Source organism: Ranitomeya variabilis, chromosome 1, assembly GCF_051348905.1.
Source record: "Ranitomeya variabilis isolate aRanVar5 chromosome 1, aRanVar5.hap1, whole genome shotgun sequence".
In the NCBI taxonomy this organism is placed as follows: domain Eukaryota; kingdom Metazoa; phylum Chordata; class Amphibia; order Anura; family Dendrobatidae; genus Ranitomeya; species Ranitomeya variabilis.
Window position 1 is genome coordinate 573182594 of NC_135232.1, and position 22458 is coordinate 573205051.

Below are 22458 nucleotides of genomic sequence, written 5' to 3' on the forward strand. Positions count from 1 at the left end.
AGCTCAGAATGCTGAGCTTTGCATAATCCCGCCCACACCACTGATTAACATTGTTCTGCGCTTATTATTTATTGACAGAAAATTGCCAATCATTGCTAGGGGTGTGGCTGGACGAGACACATAGTCCTCCAGTGATAATCTCCTGTTGATAAAACACTGAGTTTTATTGAAAGAAAAACTCAAAGCCCAGACAGTGACACATCAGTGGAATCAGGCTCTCAGCCCTTACATCATGATGCTCTCAGATTGCATAGCACATAGGTGCTGACAGTTTCCATTCAAGAACATTTATAAAGCAAAAACTGTAATTATGCTGTTCTTGTTTGTTTGTTCACTTTTTTACAACATTCAGTTTGAGTAGTTGGTGGAGTGATGGGCCTACAGATGCAGATGGGACCCTCTGACTACCCACCTGTGGTACATACACTGTCACTATTGGTCAGGGCATGTTAGCTGAATATAGCTGGGATATTTTGGCTTTGATGAGGTTCAGGACAGCTCTGCACATGCACACACAAGGTCGTGGTGCCCATTGTGACTTCATGACATTGCAAGCTTTCATGGTCTTGTGCAGACCCCTCTGGGCCTCATCAGACCTGGAAGTCTCAGCTTAGTGTGAAAGGAAAGATCTTGGGATTTCAGTGCTTCTGGTAAGGACCAGTACATAGGACGAGGTGCAGAAGAAGTGATGAGGACTGGAGGGGTGACAGTGAGGAGCGGAGGGGCTGAAAAAAGAGTGGTAAGGTGAGTATAAGGACTTTAAAAAAAAAAATGTAAACATTACATCTCTCCGGAGAGATCCCACATTACAATAAGGCACATTAAAATTAGGGAAAATAATATCTCTGCAAATCGACTCTCCCAGGAAAATCTGCGCTAATAGGTGTATTCAAATTTTGCCTGATCCGCTCATCTGTCATTGTGTGCCAGACAAACAATCAATGCTGTATTATTCGCCAGTGAAAAAAAGAGTTAACTATCAGTTGGATTAGAACATAAAAAATGATAATATTTGCTCATAGCTTGGCTCTTTCTCCCTCAGGGGATGACAACATTGAAAGCTGCAGGGAGATCGGAAGGATTTATAAGCTGCTATTACTGAGCAGGAGATGATCTGTCACAGAACCCAACACCCCACACAAGGTGTGATACATAATGTGCACACACAGGTATGTACGAACACAATGACAACTTTAGTTTGGAGCATTTTTTTCAGAAATGATAGCATGAATTGGTTAATAATAAGAAAAATCTAAACTTCTCTTCATTGGCCGTGTACCCATGGAGTGTTTTTGCTGAGTTTTAGAAGAAGTCAACTGAGCAGAAGCTTCAAGTTTTTTAGTTATTTTGAAATGTTGAGGATTATTTTTAGCGTTTCTGCTCAAAAAACTGTGTGCACAAAAGGTTCCAAATTTTGTTGATTTTTTGGGGTGTAAATTGGCACATACAGTATGGCTTTAGACCTATTTCTTATGTGCCCAAAACACCATAATTCTGTCTAAAAGGAACATGTCTTCATGCAAAGAATATGTGTCTGCTCCGGAATATTGTGCGACCTAAACAAGTCATTGAGTATCAATCTGGGCCTAAAGTTAGGTGCAAAAAAGTGCAAGGTAAGCCACCCTAGAAGGTGTGCAAAGGTGCCCCAAAGGCTCTAGCATGAGCCAATTTGAAAGGGAATGCATAATGAGAAAATGACTAATCATTTACATTGTGTTGGTTTTAAATGTATTTTAAAAAAATATCAATGTATTTGTTTTCCATATTACAATCTATATTAAAAATAACATATCAGAAATATAGTAATTTTTCCACTACCATTTAGGATATTTTAGATTCTACCTCCCTATTATTTCAGGAAATTCACATGTACATTAGCAACAATAGATTGACTCTGACCCTTTCTTTTACATTGAAGCATCTAATGAGCGTGTGGCAGAAAGACCAGGGTCAGCTGTTATATCCTCTATTGTGACTGACGGATAGTGTGCTAACAGGTGCACGTAGAGGTCTCACCTGTCAGTTTAATCCTGTCTTTGTTGATAATGAGCCTGCTGAACAGTTTTCTTCAGCTGCCACTGTGAAAATGGAAATATTGCAAAATTTGTTTTCAATACAAATTGTGTTACGAAAAATGGTGAGGCGTCTTTTACATTTTCTGCAAGGTTTAAGGTATTTATTGTGTATTTATTATCCATATTGTGTGAGAGGTAGGTTGTAGGATGCATTTAGATGTTTATAATTTCACTTATCTAGCAATTCTTCAGGAATTCAAATTGTATTTAACTATGTGCTTGGAAGTATATTTTAATAGAACCTGATGAAGATTTTAAGATTTTTTTCAGGTTAAAATGCGTTGCTAAAAAAATTCTCAACAAGTTTCAGAAAAATCCATGGTATTATGCTATTAAGGTCCTGCACATTGCAGCGCCTTTAAAGCACCGCCCGTTTAGTGTTTGCGAGTTTGTACTACTTTTGTGAGTTTTAATAAAAACACATGCAAATTGCCTCTTCATCGAGGAAGAGGACTAGAACTCTATAATGCCACCTGTTGGAAGCAGCGATCCTAGAAGTCATTATCGACCCTTTAACAAGTCTTGCAATATGACTCAGGATAGAGGTCAAATGAGAATCTCAACTTGTAGGCACGGTGTTTCTCTCTTTTGACGCTCGTCAGTGCAAAGTATAAAATCTAATTTAACTAGGTGAGAGGCTTTAGACTGAGGTCTCAGGGGTAAGGTTTCTCTTTGTGGTGATTTACATGCCTGCCCTGGTATGTCCGTGTGAGGAGTCTTATTTTCCGTGCAATGCTCCTCTGGGAAATTAAACATGCAAATCACCTCTTCAGAGAGAAAGAGCATTAGATCTCTATAGTGATCTTAAAAGTCACTATTGACTAATTAACGAGTCTTACAATACGACTTAGGATAAAAACCAGAATCTCAATTTGCAGACACAGTATTTGGGGTTATTGCCCCTCGTCAGTGCAAAGTATGAGATCCAATTTGGGCTAGGTGAGAGGCTCTGGACAGATGTCTAAGTGGTAACGTTTCTCCTCGTGGAGAGTGACATGCGGCACTGGCATGCCAGTGTAAGGAGGCTTGTTCCCTGTGAAATGCTCTTCTGGGAAATTAATATGCAAATTGCCTCTTCAGAGTTCTAGTTCTTTTCCTCTCTGAAGAGGCAATTTGCATATTTAATTTTCCAGAGTAGCATCGCATGGTGAATAAGCCTTCTTACACTGGCATGCCAGGGCATCATATCATTCTCCACAAGGAGAAACATTACACCTTAGACCTTCAAAAATACACGTTATCTAAAAATCTGATTGAAGCGATAAATTATTTTCTAATACACCTCCTTTAAGTCATATTGTGTAACAGTTTTAGCATATTTGCTCAAAAAAATTTTTGTTTACATTTTTATGGAAATCTGTATGTTCTTAAAAACTTTAAACTGTGAAAAATATATTCAAAGGACCAATATTGCAATGTGCAATACAGCAACCAGTAGTTCTTTGAAAAAATGTTTACAACACATGTCAACTCTGAAGAAGAGTTGCTCATACTTCAAGATTATTTCAAAAAAGTTTTTTTTCCCTTGTTTTAAAATAATTTATTACAATTTTATTCTATATGCAGCAGCAGCTGGAAATAGATCAAGAATGAAGATAAACTTTCACAATATCAGTCATGGCACAGAGTTGCTTCTCCTTGGGTTTTCAGAACTTCCTGACCTTCAGTTGTCCCTTTTTGCTGTCTTCCTCCTCACATATCTTCTCACTGTTTTAGGAAACCTTATTATAATTATGGTCATCTGCATGAGCCATGAACTGCACAACCCCATGTACTTTTTTATCAGTAACTTGTCGTTTCTTGATATATCTTACTCCTCTGTTACTCAACCACAGCTTCTCTCCATTCTCGCAGCAGGTCCAAGCGAGATCTCATTCGCAGCTTGCATCACCCAACTGTATGTTTTTATGTCGTTAGCGTGCACTGAATTTATCTCTTTGACGGCCATGTCTTATGACCGTTATGTGGCTATTTGCAAGCCATTACACTATCCAATTTTAATGAACAAGAAGACATGTTTACTCCTGGCAACCACCTCTTGGGTGGTGGGATTTTTAGATCCATTGGCACACACAGTGGTTATATCACAACTACCTTTATGTAGACCCCGTGTCATCAATCATTTTTATTGTGACTTGTCAGTGTTATTGAATTTATCCTGCATTGATAAGCTTTTCATTGAAATCATGACTTATGTTGTTGGCTCGGTGGTGGCCCTTCCAGCCTTTTTGCTTACACTAATTTCATACATTTTTATCATATCCAGTATCCTTAAAATTGCCTCTTCAGCTGGAAGGCAGAAGGCCTTCTCTACATGTGCATCTCACTTGACTGTTGTAATTCTCTTTTATGGATCTGTACTTATCATGCACATGAGACCTTCATCCCAGTATTTGCTTTCTGAAGACAAACCCTTGTCCGTGTTATACACCACCATCATCCCTATGCTAAACCCTCTCATTTATAGCCTAAGGAACAAAGATGTAAAAAAAGCACTGAGAAAGCTGGTAGTTTATATAAATCACTAGATGGTGATTTATATAACCACCGGGTATAACGCATCGGGTATTCTAGAATATGTATGTATATAGCAGCCACATAGTATATAGCCCAGCCCACATAACACAAACAGCCACGTAGTATATAGCACAGACACGTAATATATTGCACAGCCACGTAGTATATAGCACAGCCACGTAGTATATAGCAAAGAGACATAGTAAATAACACAGCCCATGCATTATATAACATAGGCCACGTAGTATATAGCACAGCGATGTAGTATATTGCCCAGCCACATAATATATACCACAGCCCACATAGTATATAGCACAGAGATGTAGTATATAACACAGCCCACGTAGTATATAGCAATGTGGGCAACATATCCCTGTTAATAAAAGAATTAAAATAAAAAATAGTTATATACTCACCCTCCATTGGCCCCCCAGATCCAGCCAAGGCATTTACTGATGCTCCTCGCGATGCTCCGGTCCCAAGAGTGCATTGCGGTCACACGAGATGATGACGTAGCGGTCTCGCGAGACATTGGCGCAGGATTTAAATCATGCTTCGCTGATTGGTCACGCCCAGCCGGCGCGACCAATCAGCAACATTGGCGCGGGATTTAAATCATGCTTCGCTGATTGGTCGCGCCGGCTGGGTGCGAGCAATCAGCGAAGCGCAATTTAAATCCCGTGCCAATGTCGCTGATTGGTCGTGCCGGGTGGGCGCGAGCAATCAGCAAAGCATGATTTAAATCCTGCACCAATGTCACTGATTGGTCATGCCGGCTGGGCACGAGCAATCAGCGAAGCATGATTTAAATCCCGCGGCAATGTCGCTGATTGGTCATGCTGGCTGGGCACGAGCAATCAGCTAAGCGGTGGGACGGGAGCATCGCGAGCTGTAGGAAAAGATGCTGCGGAGGCGACGGAAGGTGAGAATATCACGATTTTTAATTTTTTAATTATTTTTTAACATTATATCTTTTTACTATTGATGCTGCATAGGCAGCATCAATAGTAAAAAGTTTGTCACATAGGGTTAATAGCAGCATTAACAGACTGTGTTACACCGCGTTATGTCGCGGTGTAACGCAGTCAGTTTAATGGACTGCTACAACACTATGTGGGTGGCAGGCGCTGACTGGGGGGGAGTATAGAGGGGGCACTGAGTGCAGGGGAGTAGGGAGCGGCCATTTCACGGCCGGACTGTGCCCGTCGCTCCCAAGAGTGCATTGCGGTCTCGCGAGATGACGTAGCGGTCTCGCGAGACCTCAATGCATGGACCTGAGTGTCGCTAGGAGCGGGAAAGGCCTTATCTGTATCCAGGGGTCGACAGAAGGTGAGTATATAATGATTTGTTATTGTTTTATTATTTTTAACATTAGATCTTTTTACTATTGATGTTGCATAGGCAGCATCAATAGTAAAAAGTTGGTCACGCAGGGTTAATAGCAGCGTTAGCAGAGTGCTTTACACCACAGCATAACGCGGGCCGTTAATGCTGCCATTAACCCTGTGTGAGCGCTGACTGGAGGGGAGTATGGAGCGGGCACTGACTGCAGGGAGTAAGGAGCGGCCATTTTGCCATCGGACTGTGCCCATCGCTGATTGGTTGCAGCCGTTTTGAGCGACCAATCAGCAACTTGGGATTTCCGTTACAGACAGACAGAAAGACAAACAGAAAGAAAGACAGAAGTGACCCTTATACAATTATATAGTAGATGACCTATAAGTAGTGTTGAGCGATACCTTCTGATATCCGAAAATATCAGTATCGGATTGGATCGGCCAATATCCAAAAAATATCGGATATCGCCGATACCGATACCAGAAACCAAAGCAAGTCAATGGGACACAAATATGGGAATTAAAATAAACCCTTTCTTTCCTTGTAGGTTAATTCTACATGAAGCAAAATAACTAAGAATAATGTAGGATGTATTGGGGGAGGTGGAGGAAACATTAAAGGGATAGAGGTTTAGCCCAATCAAATGGAATAGCAGGAATTTTTTTTTTTAAGACATTCGGAGTTACAAAGATATTAACTATGTTAAGCTTTTTTATATTTTGTCAGATATTTATGTTTCACTACTTCCATGCTCTTCACCTTCTTTTTTACTTCTCCCACACTTTCTTCTTCATCATCCTCAGCAGCAGCATCTTTTTCATCAACTTCTTCTTCACCTTATTCATCTTCTTCTTCTTCACCTTCTTACTATTATTATTTTTTTTACATTCTTCATATTCTTCTTATTCAACTATTATTTTTCTTCATATTCTACTTCTTCATCTTCTTCATATTCTTCTTCTTCATCATATTCTTATTTGTGACAGGCATTCCTGTAGTTGCTATCTACAAAAGTTTGAAGATTACACCTTCCGTTCGGCCTGTCACAAAAGATTTACAACAGCCCGCGTTCAGTTTGGCCTGCTGCAGCATGTTTTTTCCAGGGGCACCATGAGGAGGAACGGACTCACCCTCATACACTGCTTAGTCTTCTTCTGCTTATAATTTAGATAATATCTTTTGCTCTGATTTTTAGTCTTATGCTTAATGTTCTTCTGCTTTTTGTTCTGCATCTTCTTGTTCTTCTGCATCTTGGTCTTCTTCGGGGTGGTCTTCAGGGTCGTCGTCTCCAGGGTCGTCGTCTCCAGGGTCGTCGTCTCCGGAGTCGTCGTCTTCTTCGGGGTGATCTTCAGGGTCGTCATCTCCGGGGTTGTCGACTCCAGGGTCGTCGTCTCCGGGGTCGTCATCTTCTTCGGGGTGGTCTTCAGGGTTGTCGTCTTTAGGGTCATCGTCAGGGAGATCCAGAGTGATTTCCAAAAACCATTTCAAAAAGCTTGAACTTGGAAATGTAGCAGAAGGTACAAGAAGGCTGAGGAACTGCCAAGAACTAGCTGACGGTACTGGAACCTGGATGGGTAGCAGAAGGTACAAGAGCCAATGGAACTACTGAGGACCAGCTGATGGTACTGGAACCCGGTTACTAAGCAGGAGGTACCCATGCCAGAAAGCACTACCAAGGACCACCAGACATTGGTGGAACTCAGATACCGAGAAGGAGGCACCTAAGCCAAAGGCTCTGCCTGGAATCAGCTGATGGTACTGGAACCAGGATGGGTAGCAGAAGGTACAAGAGCCAAAGACACTGCCGAGAACCAGCTGACGGTACTGGAACCTGGATGGGTAGCAGAAGGTACAAGAGCCAATGGAACTCCTGAGGACCAGCTGACGGTACTGGAACCCAGTTACTAAGCAGGAGGTACCTGTGCCAGAAAGCACTACCAAGGACCACCAGACATTGGTGGAACTCGGATACCGAGAAGGAGGCACCTAAGCCAAAGGCTCTGCCTGAAACCAGCTGATGGTACTGGAACCAGGATGGGTAGCAGAAGGTACAAGAGCAAAAGACACTGCCGAGAACCAGCGGATGGTACTGGAACCTGGATGGGTAGCAGAAGGTACAAGAGCCAATGGAACTACCGAGGACCAGCTGACGGTACTGGAACCCGGTTACTAAGCAGGAGGTACCCATGCCAGAAAGCACTACCAAGGACCACCAGACGTTGGTGGAACTCGGATACTGAGAAGGAGGCACCTAAGCCAAAGGCTCTGCCTGGAACCAGCTGACAGTACTGGCACCCAAGGGGACCTATTCAAGATTGACTTCTAAAGAACCAGCTAATGGTGCTGGAACTCAGATAGTCAGCAGAAGGTCCACATGAGCAAAAAATTGCAAAGCCGCGAGCCGGCCGTAGTTACTGAAAACCCACAGTCCTACAGGAGGAGCTTGTCCTATTGGCACTACGGAACCAGCCTTGATTGCCAGATCCCGCAGCCTACATAGGAAGCACCTAAACTGCAGGCATCATAGAGTTGGCTAACCTGACCGCAACCTGACAGGACAACGTATTGGAGGCAAAGTGACCTTAACACTACCCGGAAACAGCTGGCGTGCTGGAACCAGGCTGGGCAGAAGGGAATACCCGTGCCAAAGACACTTCTGAGCAGCAACTGGTGGTGTTGGAGCCCAGGGATTACAGGAGAAACAGAGTGTAGGCAGAGGCCTAATATGTAACTAAAAGAGCCATCTTGTGCAGCACTAAAGCTGCACAAGGAAAAGTTGGCTCTTTTAGTTATGCTCCTTGCACACGCTGAAGTCAACACTTATAAAATGTGCCCCCTCATACCGTAAAACCGTCCCAGAGGCAGGACTTTCCTTAATGAGACGCAGCACAGCCATCATGCATACCCCCTTGGCGCCGTGCAACGCCTTCTCAGCGTTGTTTGAATCTGTCTTGGAGCCCGCGCTGTTATGTTATCCCTTGGGCCCCACAGTGTGAATAAATCAGAAGACACTGCGGGGTGGGATCTCGGGCAGCGCGGCCCCACAGTCGCAGTCAGCCTGACATCAAGTGAGGTCAGAAGACGGGCAGCACTAACTACACTTGGCCAAGGGAAAACATAACAGCGCAGGCTCCATGACAGATTCAAACAACGCTTAATAGGCGGTGCATGGCGCCAAGGGGGTATGAATGACGGCTGTGCCGCATCTGATTAGGAAGGAAAGTCTCGCCTCCAGGACTTTTTACGGTATGAGGGGGCACATTTTACAAATGTTTAGTTCAGCGTGTGCAAGGAGCATAACAAAAAGACCACCTTGTCCAAATGCAGCATTAGTGCTGCACAAGGTGGCTCTTTTATTTACAGACACCTTTTGGGGGGGACAGGTTCCCTTTAATATCTGTAGTAGTGTGAGTGTGGAGGGAGCAGAAGAAATTGCCGGATACACAGCAGGAGAACAGCTGACATTACTGAACCCCAATAACATGGCAGCAAGTGTTGACTGTGCAGACGGCACTTCCGAGCAGCAACTGGCGGTGTTGGAGCCCAGGTTCAATGCTAGAAACAGAGTGGACAAATTGCCGCACACACAGCAGGGGAGCAGCTGGCGTTAATGAACCCCAATAACAGAGGAGCAAATGTTGACTGTGCAGATGGCACTTCCAAGCAGCAACTGGTGGTGTTGGAGCCCAGGGTCAGACAGAGTGTAGGCCGAGGCCTAATTGGACCAAGTTTAATATCTGATGTAATGTGAATGTGGAGGGAGCAGGAGACATTGCCGGACACACAGCAGGGGAGCAGCTGACATTACTGAACCCCACTAACACAGGAGCTAGTGTTTTTCTCTGTGCAGACTGCACTTCTGAGCAGCAACTGGTGCTGTGGGAGCCCAGGGTCAATCAAGGTGTAGGCCGAGGCCTAATTGGAGCAAGTTTAATATCTGATGTAATGTGAATGTGGAGGGAGCAGAAGACATTGCTGGACACACAGCAGGGGAGCAGCTGACGTTACTGAACCCCACTAACACAATAGCTAGTGTTTTTCTCTGTGCAGACGGCACTTCTGAGCAACAACTGGTGGTGTTGGAGCCCAGGGTCAATCAGGGTGTAGGCCGAGGCCTAATTGGAGCAAGTTTAATATCTGATGTAATGTGCATGTGGAGGGAGCAGGAGACATTGCAGGACACACAGCAGGGGAGCAGCTGACGTTACTGAACCCCACTAACACAGGAGCTAGTGTTTTTTTCTGTGCAGATGGCACTTCCGAGCAGCACCTGGCAGTGTTGGAGCCCAGGGTCAATCAGGGTGTAGGCTGAGGCCTAATTGGAGCAAGTTTAATGTCTGGTGTGTGAGTGCGGATGGAGCAGGAGAAATTGCCGGATACACAGCTGGGGATCAGCTGACGTTACTAAAACCCAATAACACTGGGTCATGTGTTGACTGTGCAGATGGCACTTCTGAGCAGCAACTGGCGGTGTTGGAGCCTAGCTATTACAGTTCAGGTGGTAGAAACATGAACACAACAGGAGACTTGGATACTGTTGGCAACCAATTATTTAATTTGGAAGAGGAGTGGCAAAATCCTGCGAGATCCAGGCCTTGTTCATTTTCAGAAAAGTTAGCCGGTCAACGTTATCGGAGGATAGTCGCATGAGACGGTCTGTTAGTACACCACCTGCGGCACTAAAGACGTGTTCTGATAATACGCTAGCAGCAGGGCAAGCCAGCACCTCCAATGCATACTGGCTAAGCTCTGGCCATGTATCCAGCTTAGAGACCCAAAACTTGAAGGGGGAAGAGCCGTCTGGGAGTACACTGAGAGGGCAAGACATGTAGTCTGTCACCATCTGACAGAAATGTTGCCTCCTGCTGACTAGAGCCGCCTGTGATGGTGTAGACATTTGTGGCGGGTACACAAAACTTTGCCACATTTGGACCATACTGGTCTTGCCTTGTGCTGAGGCACTGCTTCTGCTCCCTCTTTGTGCAGAGCTTCCTCCACTGCCTCGATGCACTGAGCTGCTTTGTAAAGCACTAGCAGCACTGCTCTCGGTTGGAATGGAGAACATGATTGAATGCACCAGTGTGTCTTGGTACTCCCGCATTTGACACTCCCGGGTCAACTGTGTTATGAGGCTTTGTAAGTTGTCCCGATAGCGAGGATCTAGGAGGGTGTAGACCTAATAATCAGCCGTGATGAGAATGTGGGCGATGCAGCGGTCGTTTCTCAGGAACTGCCGCATGAAATCAACCATGTGATGCAGACTGCCAACTGGCCAAGAAACGCTGTCCCCTGTTTGAGGCGTCATCTCTGCCTGCTCTGCATCACCCCACCCTCGCTCTACATACTGACTACTAGATCATTGTGTAACTCTGTCCTCTAGACAGATGTCTTCCTCCTCCATTGACTCCTCCTCATCCTCCTCACAAAGTGTCCCCTGCCTAGGCCTTTGTGAGGAACCATGTTGCGCAGACTGTCCAGAAGCAAATGGCGAATGTGACTCCTTATCCTCCACCGCTTCCACATCCTCCTCCCTTAGTGCTTGCAGTGTTTTTTCAAGCAGGCAGATAAGGGGGATAGTCATGCTGACTAGTGCATCATCTGCACTCGCTATCTGTGTGGAATAATCGAAGGCACGCAAAACATGGCAGATGTCCTTCACAGAGGCCCAATCAGTGGTGGTGAAGTGTGAACGGCGCGCAGTGCGACTTGTTTGCGCCTGATGCAGCTGGTACTCCATTACTACTGCCTGCTGCTCACACAACCGCTCCAACATATGTAACGTTGAATTCCACCTGGTTGGTAGGTCACATATGATGCGATGTTCCGGAAGGCGGAATTGGCAGTGCAGAGCTGCAATGCGTGATCTTCCATGCTGGAATGCCGCAAGTGAGCGCACTCTAGGCGGACCTTGTGCAGCAGTGCGGATCCGGATAGTCCCTCAAAAAATTATGCACAACCAAGTTGAGCACATGTGCCAGACATGGGATGTGAGTGAGGTTGCCTAGGCCCAGAGCTGCCACCAGATTTCGGCCATTGTCACACACTACCATGCCTGGCTGGAGATTCGCTGGCACAAACCACACATTACTCTGCTGCTTGATTGCATTCCAGAGCTCCTGCGCTGTGTGGCTTCAATTCCCCAAATAAATTAATTTCAATATGGCCTGTTGACGTTTGGCCATGGCTGTGCTCATATCGGTCGTAACAGGTAAACTTTCACGGGTCCATGTGCAGGTAGACTGTGACGGCTCCTGCAGCGGTGATTCAGAGGAACTGGAGTATGAGGAGGAGTCAATGTGTACAGACTGGATTCCTGCAATCCCTGGCATTGGCAGAACACGTACAGCGCCACTCTCAAGATCTGTCCCCGGCTCCACAACATTTACCCAATGGGCAGTGAGGGAAAGGTATTGTCCCTGTCCATGGTGACTGGTCCACGCATCGGTGGTCAGGTGGACCTTGCTACTTACGGTGTTTAAGTAGCGAATGTTTAATTTTTCCCTCCACATGCTTTTGCAGGGCAAGGACGGCTTGCTTGCTGAAACAAAAGCGGCTGTGCACGTTGTATTGTGGGACTGCCAATGCCATGTAGTTACGGAAGGTGTCAGTCTCCACCAGCCTGAATGATAGCATTTCAAGAGAAAGTAGTTTTGCAATGCCAGCATTCAGAGTCTGTGCTCGGGGGTGGTTTGCCGAGTATGGGTGCCTTTTCTCCTATGCCTGTGCTACCGATGGCTGTAGACTGGCCTGGGAGTGTGAGGATGACAGGGTGCTGTGGGTGGAATTACACTGTGTCTCTGTCCAACAGTGCCGGAGGTTCTTCCATGGCGATCCTGTGAGGAAGCCGAACCAGCTGTGTGTGAGCTGGAGGAAGAGGCTACAACATGAGCTGAAGAGGTGGTAGGTGCCACTGTAGGTTGGCCTAGGTGTTCAGTGTGTTTTTGTAACTCCACCACGTGCTTCATTCACACATGTTTCCACATATTTGTGGTATTGAGGTTGCTGACACTTTTCCCTCTTTTGACTTTCTGATTACACAGCTTGCATTTGACAAAGCAAATGTCATCTTCAACTGTGTCAAAAAAGGACCAGGCACTGCAAGTCTTGGGAGCGCCCGTTTTGGCTTTTGGAAGAGGCATGCTCCTAATGGGTGCCGAAGTGGAGGCTACAGGCAACGCAGTCTTCCCCCTCCCTCTCCTTCCTTTTTGGGCCATTCAGGGAATCTCTTCCTCAGAGCTGCTCGCACCACCTTCCTGTACCTCACGCCATGATGGGTCAAGAACCTCATCATCTACACTACCCTCTTCCAACAACTGCTTCTCCTGGGTAGTCTCAGCAGCACAGTACGCACCAGAAAGTGGCACCTGAGTCTCATCATCAGATGTGTACTGAGGTGTGCTGACCGTAGGCACTGGCCCAACTGCCTCTTCGGATTCAGAGAGACAAAGCAGTTATTCGAATGCTGCTTGGCTGGCCCCCTCTTTCCAAGCCAAGAGATTCAGAGAACAGAAGTAGAGATGGCTCCTGCCTGTCCTGGGCTCTCTGACTGCCTGGGCAATTTGGCAGGTGGTGAAGAGACAGATGGGTGCTCTTAAGCGCTCTGTGCCTGAGAGGATGTGGCACTAATTAAAGTCAATGCATTAGCTGCCATCCTTCCCACAACGGCTTCAATTTGTTCGTCCCGCAGCAGTGGGGTACGGCGAGCTCCTACAAAGCTTCTCATGAAGGACTGTTCCCTGCTAAAACTGGGGGATGATGAGTCACCGGTGCCCGCAGCAGGCACAGAATCCCCACGTCCTCTCCCTGCAGAAACTCCACGCCCACGACCACGTGCCTTACTCCCTGCCTTTTTCATCTTGGTAGACTGATAAAGAAAAGAAAAGTACTAAAGGCTTAGTGTGCTTATTCCTGAACAGCTGCTAAAAAGTATAAGAAACACTAATTTTATAAAGTGTGGACTAGACTTTAATATGATCTAATGTGGCTTACACAACTGTAAAGTGGAGTGTTTGGTGAACTTTATTAACTTTTAGTTTTTTTTACAAAAAGACACTGGATGTGCCCAAAGATGTAAAACCGATAGTATCACAAACTTTTTGTAGCGATTGCAATGCAGGAAGGTAACTTACAATGCAATAGATGAGGTTCCAAAAATAGGCTAATACTAATCTGGCTGGGGCTGCAGGGCACAAGGCTGCAGAAAGGCTACTCTATGTACTCCTATATAGTGTTTTTCCGCAATCTAGCAGGATACGGATGGAAACCCACTAATAGGATAAATCTGGCAGCAGGCAGCACTAATTGAAAAAAGGACAATGGAACAGTATGAGGCCGTGACGCATGCTGAGCTGACTACAACCAGCTGTGGCTGCAGAACAGACTACAGCATGAGCTGCACTCACACAGAGACCTTGCAGACAGCCGTGAACAGCGCTGCAAGGCCAAAAAAAGCTCCTCTATGTACTCCTACATAGTGTTTTTCCACAATCTAGCAGGATACGGATGGAAACCCACTAATAGGATAAATCAGAAAAAATGTGCAGCAGGCAGCACTAATTGAAATAAAAGACAATGGAACAGTATGAGGCAGTGATGCACACTGAGCTGACTACAACCAGCTGTGGCTGCAGAACAGGCTACAACGTGAGCCGCACTCACACAGAGACCTTGCAGACAGCCGTGAACAGTGCTGCAAGGCCAAAAAAGCTCCTCTATGTTTTCCTATATAGTGTTTTTCCACAATCTAGCAGGATACAGATGGAAACCCACTAATAGGATAAATCAGAAAAAAAGTGCAGCAGGCAGCACTAATAGAAAAAAAGGACAATGAAACAGTATGAGGCAGTGACACACGCTGCGCTGACTACAACCATCTGTGGCTGCAGAACAGGCTACAGCGTGAGCTGCACTCACACAGACACCTTGCAGACAGCCGTGAACAGCGCTGCAAGGCCAAAAACAAGGTTCTCACACAGCGGTTGCTAAATTAGCCTGGGTAAAGCACTATGAAGCAAATCGCTAACTCAAACTATCCCACAGTCAGAACAGCAGCGTCCTGTCCCTAACTAAATTCACAGCAGAGTGAACCCAAAATGGCGGCAGCGGCTTTTATAGTGCATCATGACATCATTTCAGCAGCCAATCACAGCAATGCCCTTAATTACATGCCTAACATGCATAACAGGATGTGCCCACATTTCTTAGGATTCCTCATTGGCTGAATTAAATCAAACTGGCTCATTGCACTATGGGATCTTCCGATTCCGGTATTCGACATACTAAAAGTATTGGAACTCAGTATCGGAATTCCGATACCGCGAATATCAGCCGATACCCGATATTTGTAGTATCGGAATGCTCAACACTAGGGTTGAGCGACTTTTATTTTTTTAGGATCGGGTCGGGTTTCACGAAACCCGACTTTCTCAAAAGTCGGGTCGAGTGAAATCGGCCGATCCTATAAAAAAGTCGGGGTCGGGGTCGGCCGAAACACGAAACCCAATGCAGTGCAATGGGATACTATGGTTCCCAGGGTCTGAAGGAGAGGAAACTCTCCTTCAGGCCCTGGGATCCATATTAATGTGTAAAATAAAGAATCAAAATAAAAAATATTGATATACTCACCTCTCCGGAGGCCCCTGCACCTCACCGCTGTTAACCGGCAGCCTTCTTTGCTTAAAATGAGCGCGTTTAGGGCCTTCCATGACGTCACGGCTTCTAATTGGCCGCGTGCCGCTCATGTGACCGCCACACAACCAATCACAAGCCGTTACGTCATTCTCAGGTCCTAAATTCCTAGAATTAGGAATTTAGGACCTGAGAATGACGTCGCGGCTTGTGATTGGTCGCGTGGCGGTCACATGAGCGGCACGCGACCAATCAGAAGCCGTGACGTTCATCTAAGGTCTTTCAAGCGCTTGAAAGACCTTAGATGAACGTCACGGCTTGTGATTGGTCGCGTTGCGGTCACGTGACCGCTCCGCGACCAATCACAGGCCGCGACGTCATCTAAGGACTTTCAAGCGCTCATTCTGAGGTACCGAAGCTGCCGGTTACATCGGGCTGCATCGAAGAGGTGAGTATATCAATATTTTTTATTTTTATTCATTATTTTACACTTAAATATGGATTCCGATACCGATTCCCGATATCACAAACATATCGGAACTCGGTATCGGAATTCTGATACCAGATTCAGAAGATCACCAACCTCATGGCCGACCCCACACAGGGGTCGGGTCGGGTTTCATGAAACCCGACTTTGCCAAAAGTCGGCGACTTCTGAAAATGGCCGACCCGTTTCGCTCAACCCTACTCAACACTACCTATAAGTCAATTTAATGCATTACACTGATAAGAATAAAGTGACAAATCATGAAAAAAAAGGGTCCTAAGTTTTGTGCAAAAATGTAATCCATTTAATTAATTAGGATAGTCTGATCCTCTTGCAGTCAGGAAGATGGCTGGCTGGGAAGCAGTGTGGCTCTTAAACAGAGAAGATGGTACAACCCTTTTAAATTTTTACAAATGTAAGGAGTTTAAGACACAGATATTTGTTTTTTTTTACCTTGAGAAAGGCGCCAGTCCAGAGCCGAAATGCATTGGGACAATAAAGAATCATTTTGGAACACCTTCTCATGAACCGCAGAGCAGCCCGTTCAACGTGTTATTGCTCTCGTATAATAAACCACAGATAATGTACACTTTAATCCCTTGGGTTAGGTTTACAATGTGTTTTAGCTTAGTTATTGGCTCCATTGGGGCTTACGTCTAAAGCCCTGAAAAACAGGATTGGCGGTAAGCACTGATGGGCCATAGACTGTAATCATGTAGATGGAGTCCCTGTGATCTCTGTCAGACATAATTTTTGGTCTATATGTCTATATGACTTTTGGGTTTTTATTTGCTGTAAGCCATAATCATCATCATAAACAGAAATAAACACGTGAAATAGATCACTCTGTTTGTAATGACTCTATATAATATATGAGCTTCACTTTTTCTATTGAAGAACTGAAATGAATTAACTTTTTGATGATATTTTAATTTTGTGAGAAGCACATGTATGTTTATTCAGCACATTTTTTTGTTGAAAACTGTTTTTTTCCCATTTACTGCATAGTGTATTGCATATTTACAATTTATTAAAGTTTTTTTGTGTTCTAAAGTTGTATTCCAATAAATATACTTTATGCTCTGTCTAAATAGCTTGATTATTGTATCATAGGGCTGATTAAAAGCCTGATGTTACCATCTCACAACAGTCAATTTATCACTTAAACATGATTAATATATGAGGGAGTCGGAGTCAGGAAAATTGAGAAGTCGGGGTCGGAGCTTTGACTTACTGACTCCACAGCCCTATCAGTAACCGTGTTGGTAAGGATATGGGTGATATGCTTGAACACTTGCTGGTACAAGGAGGCAGGAACGCCACACTGGGAGAAATAGTGGAGGCTGGGGACAGAGTAACGAAGGACATCTGTTGCCATGAGTCGGCAGAAAATCTCCACCTATACAAGCCTAATGGCTATATTTCCACCGCAAGCAAATTAGAAATGTGCTCATTTAGCTTTTGGGCCTGTGGGTGAGTAGCTGGGAACTTTCTTTTTTGTTCCAAGGCCTGAGGTAGGGACAGCTGAATGCTGTGCTGGGAAAAGTTTTTTTAAGTGCCTGATGATGCTACCTAAGAATCTGCAAGGACAGATGCAGGGCAGAAGGCATCTGTGCCAGTGTAATTGACAGGGGATTAAGAAGCACCTATTACAGGGGAAGAGGCAGTGCTGTCCCCCCCTGGCACCAATCGTGGACCAAGGCGTTAGGCCCACTGAGTTGGGTGCTTAGATGACATGTGCCTGATCATGCTGGTGGTGGTTATGCTCTTAGTGGTCATGCCCCTGCTAATCTTGGCATGGCAAAGGTTGCAAATGACCGTTTTTTAAAATCTCAGAAATCTCTTTAAAAAGTCTGGGGAACACCTAACTGTGTTGGTGCTCTGCGGAACAGTTGCCTAACTTCTCCCTCTGATCAACCCACTGCATTTTCCTGCCTGTTTCAGTGCTGGTGATCCCTCCCCCTCAGCACTGCTGGCCTCGTTCTGCATGCCAACTTCCCATGTTGGATTGGTGACTTAATCATCCACCACCTCGTCTTCCACTGCCGCACCCTGGTCCTCTTGACTTGATGACTTAACAACAACTTTAATTATCTGCATCTTTGTCTCATCATCATCTATCTACCTTCTTAGAAAAAATAGTCGTTCTCCACCATCATCTTCTTGTGATCTTGGCCGCTGTACGTTTTGTGCATCACTAAACAACATTTCCTACTGTTGGAACATGCATTGTCATATGAAACAATCAAGAAATTATGTTGGAAAGAGCTCCTTGCAGTGTCTTTGTGTGGGATCATTGGTCTACTGGAACTCAACATGATTAAAGGAAGGAGGATCAGGGTGAGGATAAAGAAATCCAGACTGTTGGCTAGAGAGACTGGACCGTATGGAAGACTAAGTGGTGCTGGCAAGCATGAGGAAGATTTATCTGCTATCCAACCAACCACCTGTTTGCACTGGTGTGGATACAGAAGTGGTATCCATGGGGCTCCCTGCAGAGTGGGACAGGAAGCTACGTGTCATGGATTTGTATGCCCCACGTTCTCGGCTTCTGTGTGCAACATCACCAGCACTTCCCCATCCCTTACTGCACGCCTTACGCATTTTCCAGTTATGAGTTCTCTTGAAACCAAGTTAATTTTTAATTTAAAAAAATGGTCACCTGCAGTAGGCAAAGCGTTTCTTTGGAGTTTAATATACCACTGTAATGTAACACAAAGCATGTTACACTGTATGGATTATTAATTCAATCCAGAAAGATGTTTTAAACTTTTATTGGAGGTTAATACCACAGTAATGTAACACTAAGCTTGTTACACTGTATGTATTACTAATTCAATCCAGAAATATTTTTGAACTTTTTTGGAGGTTGTGTGGAGACGCAAGGGTCAGTTGGTGCTCTCGTCCACTGGCCTGGCTGCCTTTAGAAAGATTGCATGGACCAAAGTTCATCCCACTGAATGCCTGTACTATTTCCCCTTGGGCTAATACTTCTCAGACAAGAAAGGGTGAGGGTAAAACAGTGTGTCAGTACTTTAGTGAACCACTAACAGACTATAACATATAGTAAAATTCAAGCAAATACACAAGATGGTGCAAATTACAGAGTATCACCTTTATGCTGGCTCTCTGGGATTAGAGCAGTTGCAACTTCGGGGCTTCCAGGGTCAACTACCCCCACAAGTGGCACCTCTCTTTTGATGGGCACCCCAGAGAGGAGATAATGACAAGCTTAGAAAGCTGACAGTTCATTGCGGTATTTGGTCAGGTGACCTGATTGTCCCAATCTGTCTTCTCCAAATTTCTCCATGGATCCAGGTGACCAGATAATTCCAACATGGCTTCTTCGAACATGTCCATGGGGCCAGGTGACCGGATGGTCCCAACTTAGTTTCTCCTAAAGTTTCCATTGGGCCATAAGACCTCATTGTCCCAATCTGGCATCTCTCAACATCTTAAGGGTACAATGATGGTCAAGAAAACAGATCTGTATTTCTCCAGCTGGGGCCTTGATCCCTTAAGCTAACTTCCTGTGGAGTGTCTCAAATCTGTATGCTTTCAGCTTGAGCCATGGTGTCTTGGCTACTGTCATACTGAGTCTCTTTGCACAAGGATAGAGTTCACTTTTTATGCCCACATCTGTCCTTCAGGCCATCATACACAGGTCAGGGGGAAGGATGAGGTCAACTATTATTGTTCTAATATTCAATTAATCTTCATAGTTTGTCCTTCACTGTTTACAGGTTAACAAGCTGTATGGACTAATACAATGACTAATCAACATATTAGCAATCTTTGATTGTTCAATTACCCTGCGCCCCTGTCTTCCAATGAAAGTAACACAATAAGCTGCAACAAACATCAATCCAAGACTCAACGTTCAAGCTCAAATGAACAATGGTCTTTTTCTTTGGGCCTACTGAATTTATGTTTGGCATGATTAAGAATAAACATGGAACACACGTGGGAGTGGAGGAAGGGGAATAAACCAAAGTAGATGAGGGAGAGAATAACCACACTTACAAACCTTGCAACAGTCACAGATAACTCCTCCAGAACTCCTTCTCATATGAACTCCTCTCCTCCTAAGCCATGCAACAAATGCTAGCTTTGACATGGATTTGAATCATGAGCCAGATATAAAGAGAATAGGATTGGCTAACTGAGCTAATCTGAGCAACAATCAACCCCTGTTCTGCCAAAAGGAATAAACACCATTAAAATTAAGGAGAATTGCTTTTTCTTAGTGCAGGAGAAGGAACAATCAGATGCCATGGTCTCCTGGCTCCTCTCTTTTAGGGAAACCCCATGACAGTTTTTTGGGAGGCTAATGTAGCACTAAGCATGTAATAATAGAAGAAGAGTAAAGAAGCCACTATAGGATATGCACACCACCCATAAAATCTTAAAAACAGGCAAGCTTTATTGATAACAATGATAAAAACAATTTAAAAACAATACAAAACTCTCCCTCATTAATCTTGCTCCCATATAAATCAATGATAGTGTAAAAAATTACCACTGAATGAAACACATGGCAACCAGGAAATCACATGAATTTGCTAAAGAATACAAAACACGGATGGCACATAGTTTGTCGTAGTAAATAATAGGGCACACAGAAGACCCCCCCAGGCACAGCAAAATGAAGAAATAGCCCCCAATATAAATATATTCAGAGTAGAGCAAGGAATATAATAAGACCTGAAGCCAAGAGTATATGAACAAGCCACCTGTGGGTTTGCAGGATCTAATCCACGGGGCAGGGGGCTAATGCTCAAAAGTAACCAGGTGTCCTTCTGGAAAAAATTACATACTGGAAAGCCAGTGGAAGAGGCAGGATATGGCAGAGGGAGGACCCAACCAGGACAGCTTCGTCAGGGGAACACTGTGAAAAAAACTTGTTGCATCATTCCCAAGAGGACTCATGGCTGAACTAGCTCAAAAGGATGCTTCTAGCCAATACTGACCAAAGGGTTTGAATACTTATGACCATGTGATATTTGGTCTTCTGCAGCCACTCACAAAGATGGCCACACACTCGACCTCATCTTCACCCGCCTCTGCTCCCTATCTAACCTCTTTAACTCACCTCTTCCTCTTTCTGACCACAACATGCTTACATTCTCTTCCCTCTCCATGTCCATAATCCCCACCCCACAAACTTGCACACCCTCGCAGAAATCTCAAACACCTCGATCTACACTCACTCTCTGAATCTCTTCTCTCTCTTACATACATAAGCTCCATACACAAAGCGGACGTCGCTGCCACTTTGTATAACACCACAGTAGCTACAGCTCTTGAATCGGTTGCCCCTCTCACACATACCAAAGCTCCTAAAATCAACAGACAACCCTGGCACACCAGCCTGACCAAAGAACTGAGGCGGGCTTCCAGGGTTGCTGAGCGGTGATGGAAAAGATCACTCTCCAACGAGGACTTCACCGCGATCAAACAGTACCTCACTAATTTCAAGACCACACTCGCTGCATCAAAACAAACCTACTTCTCATCTCTCATATCCTCCCTGTCTCAAATCCCTAAACAGCTATTCAACACCTTCAATTCTCCCCTCTGTCCCCTAGCATCTCCTCCCTCTCCACTCTTCTCAGCTGAAGACTTTGCTTCATTCTTCAAACAGAAGATTGGTAACATCAGAGAAAACTTTGGCCTTCAACCCCCACAACCCCTATTCCTAACTACTCAGCCCTCCTCCTCCAAAACCAGCTTCTCCATCATTATAGAAGAACAACTTTCCACCCTACTCTGAAGATCACATCTCATAACCTGTGCACTTGACCCGATCCCAACCCACTTTATCCCAAACTTCACCACAGTCTACATCCCAACTCTAACCCATCTCTTCAACCTATTAATAACAATTGGTGTTTTCCCCTCATGCTTCAAACATGACTCAGTCACACCTATCCTCAAAAAGCCCTGGCTTGATCCATCCTCTCTATCTAGCTATCACCCAATATCTCTTCTCCCCTTTGCCTCAAACCTACTGGAACAACATGTCCATTTCGAATTGTCCTACCACCTCTCTTCCTGGTCTCGCTTACAATCCGGCTATTGGCTGCATCACTCTACTGAAACTGCCCTAACTAAAGTCACCAATGACCTGCTGACTGCCAAAGCCAAGCGACACTACTCTGTCCTCCTTCTCCTGGACCTGTCCTCTGCCTTTGACGCAGTGGACCACTCCCTATTACTACAGACCCTCTCATCTCTTGGCATCACAGACTTGGCCCTATCTTGGATTGCATCATACCTAACAGACCGGACATTCAGCATCTCCCACTCACACATCACCTCCTCACCTCACCCCTATCTGTCGGAGTCCCGCAAGGTTCAGTCCTAGGGCCCCTGCTCTTCTCCATTTACACCTTCGGACTGGGACAGCTCATG

The 22458-nt window shown here is 45.0% G+C and overlaps 1 protein-coding gene and 1 long non-coding RNA gene across 2 annotated transcripts in view; both read left to right on the forward strand.

Moving 5' to 3' along the window:
- Positions 1–22458, forward strand: part of LOC143805456 (uncharacterized) — a 38275-nt gene that overhangs the window by 2486 nt on the left and 13331 nt on the right. Inside the window, exon 2 of the long non-coding RNA XR_013221253.1 lies at positions 1043–1169. This is a non-coding gene — a long non-coding RNA (uncharacterized LOC143805456). The remainder of the gene's footprint in view (positions 1–1042; positions 1170–22458) is intronic.
- On the forward strand, positions 3665–4603 carry LOC143793855 (olfactory receptor 6B9-like). Its single transcript, XM_077280816.1, has one exon. The coding sequence runs from the start codon at positions 3665–3667 to the stop codon at positions 4601–4603; it is 939 nt and encodes a 312-aa protein (XP_077136931.1).

What these genes read in the sequence shown, in the direction of transcription:
- LOC143793855 (XM_077280816.1), top strand. Translation starts at nt 3,665, where the DNA reads ATGAAGATAAACTTTCACAATATCAGTCATGGCACAGAGTTGCTTCTC.